Source organism: Suricata suricatta, chromosome 13, assembly GCF_006229205.1.
Source record: "Suricata suricatta isolate VVHF042 chromosome 13, meerkat_22Aug2017_6uvM2_HiC, whole genome shotgun sequence".
Classification (NCBI taxonomy): Eukaryota; Metazoa; Chordata; class Mammalia; order Carnivora; family Herpestidae; genus Suricata; species Suricata suricatta.
Window position 1 is genome coordinate 53044825 of NC_043712.1, and position 18073 is coordinate 53062897.

Below are 18073 nucleotides of genomic sequence, written 5' to 3' on the forward strand. Positions count from 1 at the left end.
CACACCTACGGGGAATCCACACAGAGGGGGAAATTCCAAAGACAGGCAAAATGATGTTTATAAGAGCTAAGGAGAGGGTTAAGGATCTGAAGATACAAAAGGGAGGAGCATTAGCAGGAAGGTGAAGAGAGATATTTGGAAAACAAGGGGGTCCTATTACGCAGGTAAGTTTCTTAAAGAAGGATCTCTGTTAATAACTTTCTTCCTGATGCAAGCAGGCACTTGAGGGAGAGGGGAAGAGGTTTTCCTGAATCTGTTGAGTTTTGATTGTTTTTAACTCAAAATAATGCTCATGCCAATGTGGTCCATCTTGGGGTGGCCCCTACAGCCCCGATATTCTCTCTTAGCTTTTCATGTAGAATTGTCCATAGTAGTTACTTCTTGAGCTCTGTTTAATTTTCCTGTCTGTCTTTTGTATCTTGTGATATGTTATTTTTGTTGATAAGAATGGTGTAGCCTTGAACCTTTTTTTGTCTTTGGTTTCGTAACATTTCTAAAGGTGGGCCCAGGTTACCTTCATAATTTTGCCATTTGTTTCTAAATTATTTCCAAAATTTGTTGAAAAACTGCAGCCTCAGGACACCTCTGCCTTTCTGACACAACTAACAAACACTACACTAATTTGGAACACATGTTCTCTCAAAGTTTACCTATAGCCTTGGGTTCCAAATTTGCAACCTCGGCATCTTTCATTGAAAAGCAGCAGCATATATATACATATATATATATATTTTTTTTTTTCCTTAAACTCCCCCTTTGCCTCCCCTTGAACCATAGTCTTTTATAACAGTAATAAGGAAATGTGGTTATGGGTATAATTGCCATGAGGCAATTGTACCCTTGAGGACTGGCAGAATTTTCTATAGTCTGAGGACTGGGCTCCATCAAGAAGCTCCATTTGCAAATAACTCAATTAGAATAATAACAACAATGTCTTTATTTTTATGGCAACTTTCCCTATAGAGATCAAAGAACCTTAGCAACATCCTATCAGATTCTTTGTTCTAATACCCCGGTGGACTGGAATAAAAAAGTTGTATTATAGCTCATTTGAGACAGGCGATTGAGGCAGGGAGAGGTTAAGTGACATCCCAGAGGTCACAGAGAAACTCAGTAGGGGAACTGCAACGAAAAATCAGGGTTTCCTGTTACTCTGCAAGTTATCAAGCTACATTCTTTCCTGGCCATTGTAAAGGATGAAAATAAAGCACAATAATGTAGGTGAAAGTGCTTTGAAAATTGTAAAGGCATTGCTGCTATCTTTATCACTTAGTACAAATGGAAGGTAAGAAAGAGCCTTATTGTCAATGTTTACTTATTCTAACAGATACGACATGGATTTGCAAATTCCATGCCTGAACTGAATGCTATCCAGTCTTCTGGATCATTAATGAAGAACTAATGAAAAATTACATTTATAACCCTAAATAAAATGACAGGCTTAAGTATCTTAGGGCTCTTTGCAATTCTTAAGCTTAAAGAATTCTATGAGGTTGAAAACAAACTTTGAACAGATTGAGAAGCCAAAGATCCTAGTTGCTCTGGTTCCATAAACTGCCAAACACAAACCTTAATCAAGTCTTCTGATTTTCTTTCCTTCCTTCCTTCCTTCCTTCCTTCCTTCCTTCCTTCCTTCCTTCCTTCCTTCCTTCCTTCCTTTCTTTCCTTCTTTCCTTTCTTTCTTTCTTTCTTTCTTTCTTTCTTTCTTTCTTTCTTTCTTTCTTTCTTTCTTTCTTTCTTTCCTTTCTTTCCTTCCTTTCTTTCTTTCTTTCTTTCTTTCTTTCTTTCTTTCTTTCTTTCTTTCTTTCTTTCTTTCTTTCTTTCTTTCTTTCTTTCCTTCCTTCCTTCCTTCCTTCCTTCCTTCCTTCCTTCCTTCCTTCTTCTTTCTTTCTTTCTTTTCTTTCATGTTTTTACTTTTGACTCTATAGTTCTCACGGTGGATGTGATGAATTGAGGCTCTATTTTTTTTTTTTTTTTAGTGGGGATATGAGAACTGAGAGTAAAATTGCTACTAATCTTCCAACCCGATTTCAGGAAGACTGGGAGGACACATTCTCTGGAGAGGAGACACAATTAACTTGATGCTCTTAATTACTGTTGTTTGCTTGGTGGTTAAAGGTGACACATTTTGGTGGTGGGCCGTTGACTCCCCAAGTGTCCAGTGGGCTGGTGTTAGGGGCGGTATGGGAATGGAAACATTCTCTCCCTTGAAGAGGAACCCAGCTAGGAGCTGAAAAATCAGAAATGCCCCAAAGTTTATCAGACTTTTCCTTCTTACAGGAAAAATGAGAAGTTAGGCAAAACACATGTACATGGGGTTTTAAAGCTCTTTCTCTGATGTTCGAAGTTGTAGAGTGAGTTCATATTCTTTCCCTGTAATCTGATAAATGAAGCTATCTCCCACTTCTCATCCATCCTCCCTCTCATCCCCTGGGAAGAATAATGGCCTTGAGAATTCATCTCACCATCGGTGCACCTCTTGTTGTGTCTTAATCCTTAATGAATGTTAAGCTGAGAGCAAATCCAGGTAAACAGGTGAACAGAAAGTCAAGTACAACCAATGTGAACCTGTGTAAATTAACAAGGAAAGGAAACGTCCATGTTTTAAAAGCACTTTTAACAAGGTGAACGGATTGAGGAGATATGTTTTCTTTTCTACCTACCAATTGATTGAATTATGTCAGCGAATTCATTCCAGTTTTGATCATTGCTGGATGATATTAATAGAGAGCATTCAGGTATTGCTTTGTTATTGTTAATGTATTTTTTAAAGGAAAGCTTGAAAAACATTTTCTTAAGCACCATTCCTTTTTCTTTCAAATGGCCTCCCTGGATTCCAAGGCTCTTTTTTCTAGCCCTTTGTGCTGTCTATTGTATTTTGGTGTTCATGGCGTGACATACACATCCATAATGCCACAAAAGATTCCAGCCCAGTATAAAGAAAGCAAGCAGTGTTATTACTTTAAAAACACATGAGTCACATTGAATGGGAGCCTCATGTAAGGAGGAAGCTTTTTGGCTTGGGATCTAGATGGGGATACCCTAACTTTGTACTCAGGTTGTATGTGGAACCCTGACTCCACTGTGGTCTTGAATACTGAGACTGGGTAAACAAACCTAAATAAATAGAATGAGGCAACAGCACGGTGAAAGCCTTCCCATTCATAGTTTATATTTTCAAGCAAAAAATGGAAATGATCATTTTGGGGGGACCTTGTTTCTCTGTTTCATATCCTTTCATAATTAACTGAATTTTTATCCCATCTTCCCTTCATTAAAGTATTCATACACTAGCTGTAAATTATATATCCTTGGGTTTCTTAGATGCAGATTTTTTTAGCCAGCTAAAGCATCTAATATTTTGTCAACAAGATGTTGAATGACAAGCATAATTTTCTTGTAAAGAGCTTTTGCTCTTTTTTTAAGTTTATTTTTTGAGAGAGAGAGAGAGAGACTGAATGAGCAGGGGAGGGATAGAGAGAGAGAGAGAGAGAGAGAGAGAGAGAGAGAATGAGAGAGAGAGAGAATCCCAAGCAGGCTCTGCACTGTTGAGCCTGATGTGGGGCTCAAACTCATGAAGTGTGAGATGATGACTTGAGCTGAAACCAAGAGTCAGACACTTAACCAACTGAGCCATCCAGGTACCCCAAAGAGCTTCAGCTCTTAATTTCACTTCCTAAACCATGTCACAGGCAGCGTTCTGCCATGACCGTCCGGCAGGTGACAGAGCTGTGCAGGTCAGTGATGGACGCCATAATATCCAGCCTTGCCATCTTTATTAGCTGGTTTTGCTTCTGTCTGTGTCAGCTGCATCCAAAATTCCTTCACCTCATCCAGAAGTTGAATGGTCCTGTGAAGTAAATTAATGTTTTCAGTCAGTTCTTGGGCAGAAAGACACCATAATATGTGCTTTCTGTCCCTGCCTGGGCACTCTCAGCCAACATGCTGAGGCTTACACGGGCCTAGGAGAATACAGTTTCCTTCTGGGTCAGGTGTAGCACACTGTGAAGTTGTCCAGGGGATAACACATTTCTAGATTTAACTTTCTGGCCAGGGATAGGTGGAGAAAGCTGGGTTGAGGTGGTCCAACCCACCTCCTGTATTAAAATCATTTGCTTATAAACTATTTTCATGGTATTTTGTAGCATTTAATCTGCTATGCCATTTGTATATGGATGGAGATTTTGTGTTTGTTGGCTTCTAACCAAATCTTCAAATACATTGTTTGAAGGTAAGATTAGTAGTCCTTTGCTCTCTCAGCCTGTTTCTAGGAGGGTGCTTCTTGAAACCAATTTCCGGGCCAATTATATCTGTCAGAATTTCAGTTATCTATTTCATATAATGTAAACAGTTCAACTGCAATTTTTTTATCTTGACTTTAACCTAGTTATATATTCCTATGTGATGGTTCTTAAATCAGAAAAACTACATGTAGAGTACATTTAAAGCACTGGTGGTATTTTCTTATTGCCTTTTTTTAGGCTGTAATTTATAATTAAAGTTTAAGTTTAGAATAATGTGTGCACAGGGGTGCCTGGTGGCTCAGTCAGTTGTGTCTGACTCTGGATCTCAGCTCAGGTCTTGATCTCAGGGTCATGAGTTCGAGCCTCCACATTGAATGTGAAACCTACTTTAAAAAAAAGTAGAATAATATGTGCAGAGGAAAAAAAACTGGTTAAAATTTAGAAACACTTTGTATCTGACATTATGCTTCCTGCCTGTCACTCCCATTAGAAGAGACATTCAAGGACTGTTTCTATTTTGTGGTGTTAGCTTTATTCCTATGGTTTCTAATGTCTGAGCAACATGTCTATGTCTTCTGTCATATTCTGGAGGTTATCTTTTGGTTTGTCCATTGCATTATAATTTTTCATTGGAAATAAAAGGGAAGTGAGGGAACATGCAAAAAGTAGAAATTATGGCCAGACTTACTTCATGATTACTCTATGCCTATTTAAGACTATATCCCATTTTCTTTTTTTCAGTAAATATTTATTGAATTAAATTTATAAATGGCACCTCAAGTGACATAGATTGACTAAAGTAAATTTCAGACTCAGGTATAAACATTTTAATGAACAGTGATTGTAGTTAATACAGTACCCATATGATGTTTGGCGAGAACTATTACAAACTAGGAAAATAGTGCTTAAGAGACGTGAAAGCAAGAGCACCTGGGTGGCTCAGTTGGGTAAACATCCAACTCTTGACTTTGGCTCAGGTCCTGATCTCACAGTTCATGGGATGGAGCCCCATGTTGGGCTCTGCACTGACAGCCGAGAGCCTCTTTGGGATTCTCTCTCTCTCTCTCTCTCTCCCTCTCTCTGCCCCTCTTCCATACATATGCACATGCATGCACTCTCTTTCTCCCTCTCAAAATAAAGAAATAAACACTTTTAAGACAGGACACAAAAAGAAAACTTGGGGGGGTGGGCGGGACAGTTCAAAGTGACTGAAGAAAACACAGGGACACTGTAACAGTGCAGTGCTGGTAGCTGAGTGTGCCTGTTTACCACCAGCGTCATCTGTTAAAGCTTAATCAGAAAAAAATAACATTGAATTGATGTCATATGTTTTTCTTGATGATGCTTCTTTCTAATGGGGCTGTTATCTAGGACATGGTAAAACATCAAGTATATTCTGTATTATTTGCATTTGTGATTATAAACTTCTTATGCATATGAACATCAATATTTTTATGTTATCTCCTATTTGTGGAGTACTCTAGTGGAATATTCTAGCAAAGCATCATAAATTATACAGTTCTAATAGAAGAAAACACTTTCGACTATTCTTATTTAATGAATTAGCGTATGAGAAAATGCTGGATATCAAGTGAGGTCTTGTGAATGATTTCTTAGAGAAAACAGAGTAATGTTCAAATTATTTCTCTTTTCAAGTATTTATTATTCTTAATAAATGTATATTGTATGTTAATGTATATTGATATATATTTAAGACAATTTTTTTGATTATCCCTACATGATATTGATAGTTATTCAGACAACTGATAAGGAACTTAAAGTTGTTTGTGTCATGAGATATAAATAAATGTATAGTGTTCTGTAAAATAATGAGACTCAATTGGTCCAGTCAAGGAGTAGGCGTTCATGTTTGTAGAAAAAAACCCCATCTATCATATAAGTTGTTGGGTGGAGAGACTAACTATGAGATGGTAAAAAGAAGAAGAAACAGTAAACCTGGATGGGTGGGTGGGATTATCAGATCTCATGGAAGACATGTGTTTAGAGCTTGGTGTTGAAAATCTAAGTTATTTGGCTCTTGGTTTTTTAACTTGATTATCTTTATATGTTGGTATCCTACATTACAAAAGACTTTGGGATATAGGAATTCATACTTGGTACTAAGTGGTGGCAGTGCTTTCTCACCTTTTTTATGAGAATCTTAACAACTAGTTGAAATCTGTTAATATTCTAAATGCTATTATATTTAATCTGTCTAATACTGTTAATGCTATTGCCTGACATTTATTTTAGAGTGATGAATATGTCAAATTTCAACAAGCACATATATCTGTCAAGGTCCCGAGAAATAGAACTCCTACCAGAGAGTTCCATAGAAAGATTTGTATGAGAGCAGAGCAAGGGGCAGTTACAGTATTATTAGAACAGGTGAGACGCCAAATAGGCAGTGAGGAAACCCAGACTTTAGCACAAGCAGGGACTCACTGCCTCAGCTAGGGCTGGAGGGGTAAGGGAAGAAGGGGGTGTTACCAGAGTCCTTGGGCCACAGCTGTCCAAGGGGAGTGGGGACCACAGAGAGAAAGATCCATCCAGTGGGAGCTAGAACCACAAAGGATTCCTAGCCACCACTTAGAGACACCTGTCAAAGCAGAAGGAAGACACCTTTCTTCTTGCCCTCTGATTTCCCAGACTCCCACCAGTGCTTCCCATTGGTTGAACGTAGCCCAAATCCAGTTGTTAACAGAGCCAGGAAGTGTAGTTTGCAGGAACAGAGTAAGGGATGGCTCTGAGGACAAGTGACCACTTGGCAGTTCTGGTTTTTTAAGGTGGGGTGAAGAGATGGCATTGAGGTAAGGTTCAAAACATTAATTTTATGGAAGGGATTGTGCATGACATTATCCAAAAACTCATCATGCTAGTTTTTCTTACTGGCATCAAGTTACCAATTTTTTTATTTCTACTAGAAAACTTTGCTTATGATTTTTCATTATAGCATTATTGTTAGATGCTTTTGTAATTTTTTTTGGTTAGTTTTCAAATGTTAATGTACTTTAAATGTCAGGAAGGACTTGATCACCTCTGATTAGAACAAATCTTTAGAACAAAACGACAGGTGACAGGCTCAATCTTTCTATTGGTGGTTAGCTCTGGAAAAGAAACAGAGATGACCTTGCCTTCTCCTTTTCCATCTTTTGGAGATACCGAGAGAATTCACCTGTCCTTGTAAGCAAGCACGGTCTATCACCCAGAAACAATGCTTGTGGTTTCTTGGTTCTCTTGTGACTTCTTTGGAGGCTCGGTATGCAGCATAGTTTGTTTTTTGATTGGAATGCAATGTCAGTTTTGAAATGGCATCATAATAATCAATTTGGAAAATTGAACATTAGCCATGTGTAAAGTATATGCAGTAAAAATAATCTTTATGAGCACAGGAGATGAGCCTGCAGTAAAAAACTTGAAGTTCGTCTGTGTTGCACAGTTTTGTCACATCTAGAAGGCATTTGATATATAAAGACATATAGGTTTGATACCATTCAGGGTTAAGACATATGGATGGAACATTATGCAGAAACTGCTTCTTTTTCATACACTTTGGACTTAGCTTAAAGATGTTTTAATCATAAGGAGTCCATTCGAATATCTATTAAAGATAAATTGAGCAAAATGACAAAATGGAAGGAATTTTGAACACATGGTACATGGCTCTGCACCTTTATAGATTCTATTCCCTTCTGTAAAATGGGGATAACAAGTGGATGTATGTCTAATCAATTTTTTTCTCATTTGCTAAATAACCATAGATAGTAACAAATAGTGGATTCTATGGTAGGCTTCTATAGCAGGCTCTTTATTACTCTTGGTTAAAATTACTTGTATTTTTAACTTTCCTTTTACAATGATATTTGAAAGAATAATCCCACATAGGATTATAACAAATCTTCATATTTGTCTTGGGTTCTCTCAGAGTTCTTTGAAGCATACGCTTCCACTTATTAGAATAACCTTGACCTTGCTTAGGAAAACAAAGATAGGAACACATTAGCCAGGGTTTTTTGGTTTGTTTTTACTTTTATCAGTAAAATTGAGTTACGTTCCTCTCCTGAGCAATTTTAATTTGCAGGGGGTAGTTTCTGTCTCCTCATTTGTTTCCTCATTTTATCCTTTTTCAAAAATGTTCATTCACATTATGTATTATTCAAGTAGTCTTGTTCCTGGTAAATTAGCCTTTGTCCTGAAAACATGGTCACAGAACTTCTTTGAATCACTTATCAAGGAACTGTTAGGACATTTGATGCCACTCTTAGTCACATCAGCAACGTGCCTGTTCATCAAGGGACTTCTCTGATTTTTTTCCTTCCAATTTTATGATAACACTATTTTATAAATAAAAGCAGTACTGAATGACAAACAAATCTGCCTTATTATGGTAGGAAGTAAGTATATTATTTTTGTCTTACTCTATTATTCTGCTAATGATTTTGTATCATTGGATTAAATACATACGTTTATTTGTACATGAATCTGTCATCATGGACTTAAGAGCCATGATTTAATAATAAGGCAAAGACTGCTTATTCATCATATGTAACCAATAGGGTATGTAAAAAGCTCATTCAGTTTCTTTTCTCTAAGTTTATATGATGATTTAAACATAAATATTTTAATGATTTGGCAAAGTATCTTTTCACCTGGCATAATGGAGAAACGCATTCAAGTAAAAAATTTCTTGTGAGGAACTCCTGCCTATGATCAAATGAGCAATTTTCAAACAAGAATATGACTTTTTGGTCATATTGATTGAGTTAGTCGCTAAGTTTGTATTTGTGGAGAGGTTCTTTAAAACTGGAATCTGTGTAGACATTCGTCAGGCAAGTAATAGTTATGATTGGCTTTACTGGCAATTAATTATAATTTGAGGAAGATGAAAAACATCTTAACTTACAGCAACCATCAAGGTCTTGTCCACTGTAAGATAATGGTTATGTATTCAACAGATGTCTATTGATCGTCTATTAACATGCCAGGAATTCTACTAAGTAGTGAATATGACATGTGTGTGTCTTGACCCCACGAATTTCATAACCCAACAGAAAATCTGGACACTCTTCTAGTCTTTTAATTTCTGGTGATGTTAGTGTTTTTTGAAGGGAAGTATAGAGTGAGAGCAGACGAGGACCAATTGGCAGGGTATTTTGGAGAGGAGTGAAAGTGAGAAATTAAAGCTTGAAGTCTATTTTAAAAAATACATTAACCTTTCTCCACAAATACTTGTGTGTATTTTCACAGTTGCATAAAGCTATTTTTCCGCCTCTTATTTCTGCTGTAAACAACTAAGGCTAAAAAACTCTTACCTTTTTCTTGTCCAGTTTTAAGTGATTGGGCAACAGGAAAACTGATTCAGGCATGAGTGGTTTGCTCAAGGTCAGATCACAAGTGGTTGGGAGTTACTGGATGGGACCCAGGATTTCTGACTCTCCAGAAGTTTTGAGAAAACACATCCTGCTCCCCAAAAAGAAAAATCACCTATGAAATATTAGAAAGTCTTGTGTCTGGTTTTAATCTAGATGTACTATATTATATTAAGTTTTGGAGAAATGCATGCAACAACATAGCACAAAAGGGCCACGTGTCCACAGGACTATAGCATTTGTAGGATTTAGACGAACCCATGAAGACCCCAAGGACAAAATAAAACAGATAAGTAAGTCACTGTGTCAAGCTGTGTAATAAGTGCTATTCAGGGCTTTGGAGGTATGAGAGCATTTATTTTTCTGTGCTTTCTTTTTAAGAGAAAAATCTCAGCCTAATATGATCATAAACATTGCATTTGGTTTATATAGAAATTTTGCATTGATTTTTCCAATTTACCCTCCATAATTATGTTCTTGAGTCTGATGACATTCTGGTTTTCATTTTCAGGTTCATATTTCACCAGCATTCTCTTTTCACTACATACCTTGCTATAAAATGCAGGTTTCTTGGTTTCCAGGGAAAAAAAAGTATATTACATAGAATAGCTGAAATCCACAATGTCTCCCAGATGGGAAAGACAGAACATTCATCTCATCTTTTCCTACTGGATCTGGCTGGGCTTTGGAAAGTACTTCATCGTTTTCATGCGGCAAAGCGTATTGGCCAATTTTTCCTTAAAGTACGCAGTGGCGTGTTCATCTAATATTATGAGATATGGGCAGCATTTATGAAAGATTATAAATCTTACAACTCTCTTCAGAAACTTAAAATACAGCTGGAGATGTTTCACTTCCAACAAACATGTAATCTTCATAAAATTGGAAAAAGAAATGTTTTGAATAAATAAGATCTTGGTTTATTTCTCTCTAGAGCAAGAACTATTTTTTTTTTTAGTCAAAATCATGCCATAAAACTCCTCCCTCCACTACACTAACACCCTGGCCTCTGTATTTATATTTTCCTGGTGCATTAAAAAAATTTTTTTTTAAATATGCCAGATTGCTTTGCCTTGTTTTTAAAGATAGAAAACTGGATTTGCTCCCAGGGACTCTTTCCCTAACTAGGCCAGTTTAGAAACTAAACAAGGATTGAGTCAGTTAATTAATTTAAATGAGATTACAAATCAAAAACATATTACGCAATCTTGATTTAATTACCACATTTTATTTACTTAATTGAAAACACATTGTAGAAACAGCAATCTTGACAATGATCAGCATGGTATCTTTGCATTCTATAGGATAGAGGCTTCGAGAGCCGGACGTGTAGATGATCCTGTTTGTGACCTTTGGTTCACTCAATCCCTGGATCAGTACAGAGTCATTGAACTTAATCTTAGGCCAGAAAGGTCAGATACGATTATCCCTGCTTTCATTTGTGAGGTTTTGGTACTAGTTAATGAAGCAATGCAAACCTCTGGTCAGAAATACTGGCAGGTTTAACACTTTTTGTGCGGGGGTATTTGTATCCAAACTGGTCAATAGTCCCCTCCTGTGAACAGGTTTAATTTGCTCTCATGTGGTCATGTGATTTTTTTTCCCTTAAAATTTCAGTGGCCTGTGTCTTTCGGCTAATTCCTTGTGAATGAATTTTGGTCTTGAGCCCAAATAAATCCTTATTTTAATCCTTGAGATGTGGTGCTTTAAACTAATCACCCTGGTAAGCAAAAATGTGGCTCTTAAACAGAAAGTTTAAAAATGGAGCTAGTGGAATGTGTAGAAATAAGAAATAGAGGATGTATTACATATCTACTCTCTTATTTTTTCTTTGGTTAAGTTGATTAATCTGTAGGGACCTTCAACATAGCAACCTCTTTGAAAACTATGAGCTTTGTTATATTGAAGATATATTGAAAAATCTGTATTAACCAATAGAAAGGAAGGTCTGAAAGTATGGGCCTTTCGATGGGACATAATATAGATTAAAAAGCATTATAAAGAATATGTAGGAAACAGTGTTTCCTGACTATGATTTTGGTTCTGCCAAAAGTGTTCAGAGAGGCTTGATTTCTCTTCCCACTTAGAACTGGACTGAGGCCAGGGGGTACAGATTCAGCAAAAACATATCAAGGACTCCATTAACAAAGTGCCAGAATTCATGCTTTCCATGGGTTCAGCAAGTTTTGCAGTGATGTCGATTCCATATAATGGAGTGTCTTGTTGAGAAGAGAGAAAGGCAGAAGCAGAGAGACAAGGGGGAGCAGGGAGAGAGAGAGAGAGAGAGAGAATGGGCAGGCATTTTCCTACACATTTATACGTTTATGAGATACAAGCAGAGCACTTGTTTTTTTTTATGCCCTGTGTGTGTGTGTGTGTGTGTGTGTGTGTGTGTGTGTGTGTGTGATTCTAAGAGACATTTAACAGAAGAAAAAGAAAATTTTATTAAACTATAGTTTTCTGTCACCCCAATTGATGAAACAGTTCTCCACTCAAACTGAAGCTGTATTTTACTGTGTTTTAACTGTGCTAGAGAAAAAGATGGTGAATTATGGCATCAGAATTGCAATGATATAAAACAAAGTCACTGTAAATCCTGATGATGCAGTCATTGTAGAAAGTGAACTTGCAAGAGTAAGTCAGCGAGACATAACACTTGGGGCAGAAGGAGCCAGAAGAGAGTGAGGGATGCTTGCTCCAGAAGAATAGTTTTTTCCTACTCCCCTTTAAGAAGGTGCCCAGTTTTGTGTTATTTTCTTTGCCCCTGTTATAAGCTGCATGCATTTGTATCCCTTCCCTCAGGGTTTTGCTTGTTCCTTACATCTTGACTTTTCTCTTTCGTAAGTGATTTTTTCTGGCATGCTATGTATTTAATTTGTAAAAATATACTATTTTAGTGTGTTGGTAATTAATGTTTAGGAGAGAAAGAAGGGGACCATTCTAAGTCTTTAAAAAAAATCTCGTGGTATTCTTTAGTTGACAATGGGCTATTTCTTTACCTGCTTACAGCAAAAGAACATGACAAAGGGGCCCTTTATCACATGATGACTAATTTTAGTTCTCGCAAAGGCTATCTGTAGGTTAACAGGTTACGATGTGGGTTTCATTTACTCTTCTGATATCCCTTGATATAAAAGCCATATTGTTATACAATCATAGAATTTTAGAGCTAGAAGGGACCTGACAAGTTACCTTGTTCCATCCGTTCTTTGCACCAAAACTACTGTAAATTCAAATCCTGCCTCTCAGATTTGCTTTTCGTCTTCATACTGCAGCCATGGTGTCAGAAAAGAAAATGAATTCCTGAAATAAATTTCATCTGGACGTAGAAAGAGAGCTTATACATAAAGGTCATTAAAGGCTTCAAGGCCTCCCGCTTGCATACTAGGGGTGTGCTTCCTGGATCCTCACCAAACATTTCTTCCCTTTGCAAGAGAGAACCAAAAATCACTTTCTCACTCAACATAGTGTCTCTTGCCTACTCCCCCTGCCCATTTCCAAATGTTCCTTCAGGAGGTAAGGGAAGCAGAACTGAGCTTTGACATCAGGCCAGGAGACCTGGTCCCAGAAATTGTATACCTAACCTTTCCTGGTCTTCTCCTCCTTCTCTTCCTCCTCCTCCTCCTCCTCCTCCTCCTCCTCCTCCTCCAAAAAGTGTATCTATTTGACTTCTACTGTACGTTGCACACTGAGAGGCCATGCCTAGTCTTCCTTTTCTGCATACTTCTGTAGTTTATAGGCCTGTTGTTTTCTGTTCAGTTGGTTTATTCAACCAACTGTCAGGCACTATATCACTGTATCAAAGATTAGGGCTGTATGGCTAAATAGGTCAGCATTCTTGCCTTCATGCAGTTTAGAATCTAAAAGGGGTGTCCTCAATATGGAGGACTTTGGGGAGAGGAAAGCAAGGGGGATGGAATGCAAAGACTTGGAGGCATCGAATGTAGGTGACACATGGGGAAGCAGAAGGCAACGACATGACCCAGGCGTTGGTAAGGACCAGAAGGTGCCTGGAATGGCATATGAAAAAATTTGGAGATTTTCCTGTGAGTATTTGGAGTACACATAAAGGTCTTAGCAGTGAAGTAGCTTAATTAGTTTGGGGTTTTAAAGAGATCACCTTGGTAGCAGAGTAGAACAAAGTACTAGAAAGATATGAGATCTGATCTGTTCATTTTTCAAGACCCTGTTTCTGAAGTTTTTCCCTCTGATAACTTCTAGCACATACCATTGCTCATCCTTCTTAGGAGGAACCAACTTTTTGCTGATCTTGATATATGGTCATTAATAATAATGATCACAGTGCATTATATTTTATTTGTAAATTTCTTCTTGGGAAGATTCTGAGCTTTAGAAGTCATAGAATATATATTCTTCTTAAAGCAGTATGTATTTTATACATTAAATGGAAATTTAATAAGCATGTATTGAGAACGTATTATGTCCCAAATGTAAGTGGCTGGACTATCAAAGGTGTTCCATGACTCTTTCTGATTCACATCTAGTTGATGCTTACACTAGTGACCTTCAGAAATATTTAAGTTTTGATGATCTACCCCATCAGGTAATTGAGTTCATCTACTTCAGAAAGTTAGGGCTAGATAACAAATATTGAACAAGTTACTATTTGTTTATTATATTACATATTTAACAAACATTTTATTGGACTTCCACTAGATTATTAGTAAAACTTTAGAATTCTCTTTGGTTAGCAGAAAGAGTCCAAGTAAATTTGATTTAGAGTTATCCTCTTTTGAAAGTTGTCTTCTTTTGAAAGCATGGCAGATAGAGACAAAGAAATGTAGAAGATCTAGGTTGGGACCAAGGAAGAGAAAATAAAATGTGGAAGGTATGATGGAGGACTGGTTTAGGTCTGCTGCCTGTAAGGTCCGTTCCTCTCTCTTGTTCTTCCACTGTGTCCAGATTGATCTGGATTCAAGACCCAATGTGCTGGCCAACTCAAAACCCCCATTTTTATCAGCCTTGCTCCTCAAAGACTTCAGTCTTCTGGAATGTCATCTTCATCAAGTGGCTGATATTCGCTGCCTTTTGAGCATGACAGCTCCTGAGAGCTTTGCACTGGCAGTGCCTTCCTCCCTTGAGGGGAGATGGGACTATAGCATCTACATGGGAATTCTCAGTAGGCACACACTCCTGTGGGATCGAGCCGCACGTCAGGCTCTGTGCTGACAGTGCAAAGCCTGCTTGGAATTCTCTCTCCCCCTTTCTCTCTGTCCCCCCCCCCCCCAGCTTCTCTTTCTCCCTCTCTCTCTCTCTCTCTCAAATTAAAAAAATTAATATTAATAATTTTTTGAATGTGACCTCTTTGTTTACTATATTTCATTTACTGATTGTGTATGGGATGTGTCTGACCAGTGCCTGATGGCTTATATAATAAAAGCTTTGCAACCACTTTATGAGGTAGATAGTACAACAGTTTTAAAAATCAGGCCCATGAGGCTCCAAGAGTGAAGTAATTTTGCACAAAATTCTACTATTTGTGAGGAATAGAGCTAGAATTCACTATAACATATTAAGTACACACACATACACAGACACACACACACACACACACACACACACACACACACACACAGAACTTGATGATGGAGATGGGTGAATAAAACCTTTGGGTGTCGAGTAATGTGACCTGGGTGGTGAATTGGAAGGGTTTAGATGTGGTCTGAATAATTCCTTCTCTGAAGTTAACCACAATAACAGTTCTTTTTGGTTTCTCTGCCAACTGTGACTTTCTGGTTACTTCCTTTTCCAGCAGTTGGAATTAAGTGACCAGTATAAGGGGCTGTGAGAGTTAGGGGTAGATTATAGCATTAGAATTTACAGTCTGCAAAGTAAATGTTCACTGGCTCACTCCCTGAGGGGGCCCTCTGTTATGTTTTGGGATCCAGTGTATGCTATTTTACTTCATGAGAAGGCACAGACTTTGGAATATGAGGGAAGATCTTCCATTGTGCGCCAGTAGATGCCAGATCATTTTAGAAAGTGGAATTCTTATTAAAAGCAAGTGTGTGACTCAAATTTAGTGTCTTCCTCAGTTTTCCCTCAAATGCTTGTGGTTTTTTTAGTAATAATATTATTTTCAAATGAAGAAGTTGGTGTGCATTTGTTGGAAATGGGGAAAGGGTAATTTGCAGCAGAAAAGAATAAGGTTTCCCAAGTGGGATGTTTTGGTAAAAGGGATGGCCATTGTTCTAGCTGAATACTTTCTTGGGAGTAGAAGAGATCTTCATTCTTTAATTGGCCTGAGTTTTAGCAGCCAGATGTTGGGAAAGAGTTTTGTGGTGCCATTTTGAAATTGTTTTAAATAAACATGCTAAGGCTCATGGAGAGAACAACTTCTGTTCCCAGATGACAACTCAACTTGCCTCGTGTTGTGTCACAGGAAGGTGGCATTAGCCACCTTGAGGGATGCATGTTTATCCCTCCATAAATGTGAAGTAGCTTTAAAAAGAAAAAGAAAATATGAAGAATCTCTGGTCAGTGGGTATGTTAATAATTATAAGCAGGAACTTCCCAAAATGTTAGAGTCACTGGAGAAATTAAACTGGAATGTACTATCAATATTGAAAGACATTTGTCAGAGGAATTCAAGGCAGAAATAGCTGAAGCTGTAGCAAAATAATGTAATTTATCATTTTTATGTAACTATCATACTCTGTGCCTGGAAAATGGCCAATATTATACCATCTTTTATGGGAATGTAGAAGAAGAAAGATTGATCTTCTAAGTTATAAGTCACTGAGTCTTGCCTCTATTCCAGAAAAAGCCATAGAATTCATGAGAGATTAGAGACAAGCATTTCAGAGAACATCCAACTCTGTGACCGTCAGCAAGAGACACTATCTGGAACTCAGACTGCAGGAGTAACCCTTACCAGTTTCTTTACTTCCACTTTGGGAAATGAGAAATCAGTTGGAAGATAATGTCAGATTCAATAAATATATTTGCTAACATTTCATGAAAACTATTCTAGGGGAAAGAAAGGTAAAGCAAAAAGGATGAAGAGGTGGAATTTTGATCTCAGCACTAAATCTGGTGAACAGACATGAGGCAAAGTGCAAAAATAAATAACCAGGTTTTATATGGAAAGAAACTAACAGGATGACCTTGCATTTAATAATAGAAGCAGCAATTGCTGTATGTTAATTGCTTAAATGGAAGAGCAGAATAACCCTACTGGGGAAAAAAAACAGTGTAAGATTTTTCTGCTTAAATGAGACTGGATTCCTGTCTAGGCTTAGGTACCATGCCAGGATTTCAGGGAAGAGACTTATCTAGGGCTACCTATCAAATTTTGTTGAAATGCACTATCAAGTTCAAAACTGCCTTTTCTAGGCAGGCAAGCAAGGCAGCTGGGTCTGAGCCTTGCATTCCTCTAGCACTGACTGCAAGCCCAGTGCATTCACAGCCCTGAACAGCACCCCACACACTGAGGGAGACACAAAAGAAGTAGACAGAATCTCTGTTTCTGCATCGGAGCATGCAATTTAGTTGGGGAGACAAAACTTAAATACTAGAACCAATAAAGGAAGATTACAAAGCAAACTGCAAGTAAGTGTATAATAATATGGGGCAAATGACACAGATAAATGCAGAGGGGGCATGGAGGAAAGAGGAATGAGCAACACACGCCGGTGTTAGATTAGCTCGGAAAAGCGTGTTGCCTAACTGTAGTATTGCCTCCACGTTGCTTTCTACAGAAAGCATTAATGAAGAATAACGTGGAACAGGAAGTTCAGATATACCACATTGATCTTTTTCCCCTTATCTGCAGATGGAAATTAAATTGATCCAACAATTTGCTCTCCACAAAGCTCTGTTCGTTTCTACCTAGTAATTTATGCTTTTCTTGGGTGTTTGCAAATCGATTGCTATTATGGGATGCAGGCAAATCTGGGTCTGGATCCAGCAGGTTGGGGGATTATGGGAATGGATATGTGTGTATGCACATGAAATCCTGGAAAAACGGACTCTCATTTCTATGTATTATACTCGTTAAATAAAAACATTTTCAGGGTCTTAAAAGCATGTTTTGTTTCCAAAAAGCCTTGCTCCGTCCTGAGAATATGATAGATCTCTCCTTTTTTTTTTCTTCCCCCTTTGACATAGAAATATGTATGGACATTCATCTAGCTTGATAAATAAAATGTTACTGCTGAAAAGCTTGGGAAAGTATACTTTATTTAAACACTCAGCTTCATTGTTGTGCCTTAAAGTTTCTCTTTAAAGTCCTTCTGAGGGTTGTGAAATTCTTTCAAAACAAATTAAAAAGAAAACATTTTCTGTGATTTCTTTATAGATTCTGGACAATCAGGAAGTCCAAGCCACAATGATCCTGCCAAGAATCCTCCAGGTAAATATGTGTTCCAGGACGTTTGCAATCCAACATTGTTGGAGAACAAAGGTACCACTGTATTGATAAACACCCCGTCATTGGTC

At 37.7% G+C, this 18073-nt stretch overlaps 1 protein-coding gene across 9 annotated transcripts in view; it reads left to right on the forward strand.

The window, feature by feature from the left end:
- NFIB (nuclear factor I B) overlaps positions 1-18073 on the forward strand; it is a 445780-nt gene that overhangs the window by 326425 nt on the left and 101282 nt on the right. For all 9 annotated transcript variants that reach the window (XM_029919732.1, XM_029919733.1, XM_029919736.1 and 6 more), the window contains exon 3: positions 17934-17987. In XM_029919732.1, the coding sequence (XP_029775592.1) occupies positions 17934-17987 (54 nt within the window). The remainder of the gene's footprint in view (positions 1-17933; positions 17988-18073) is intronic.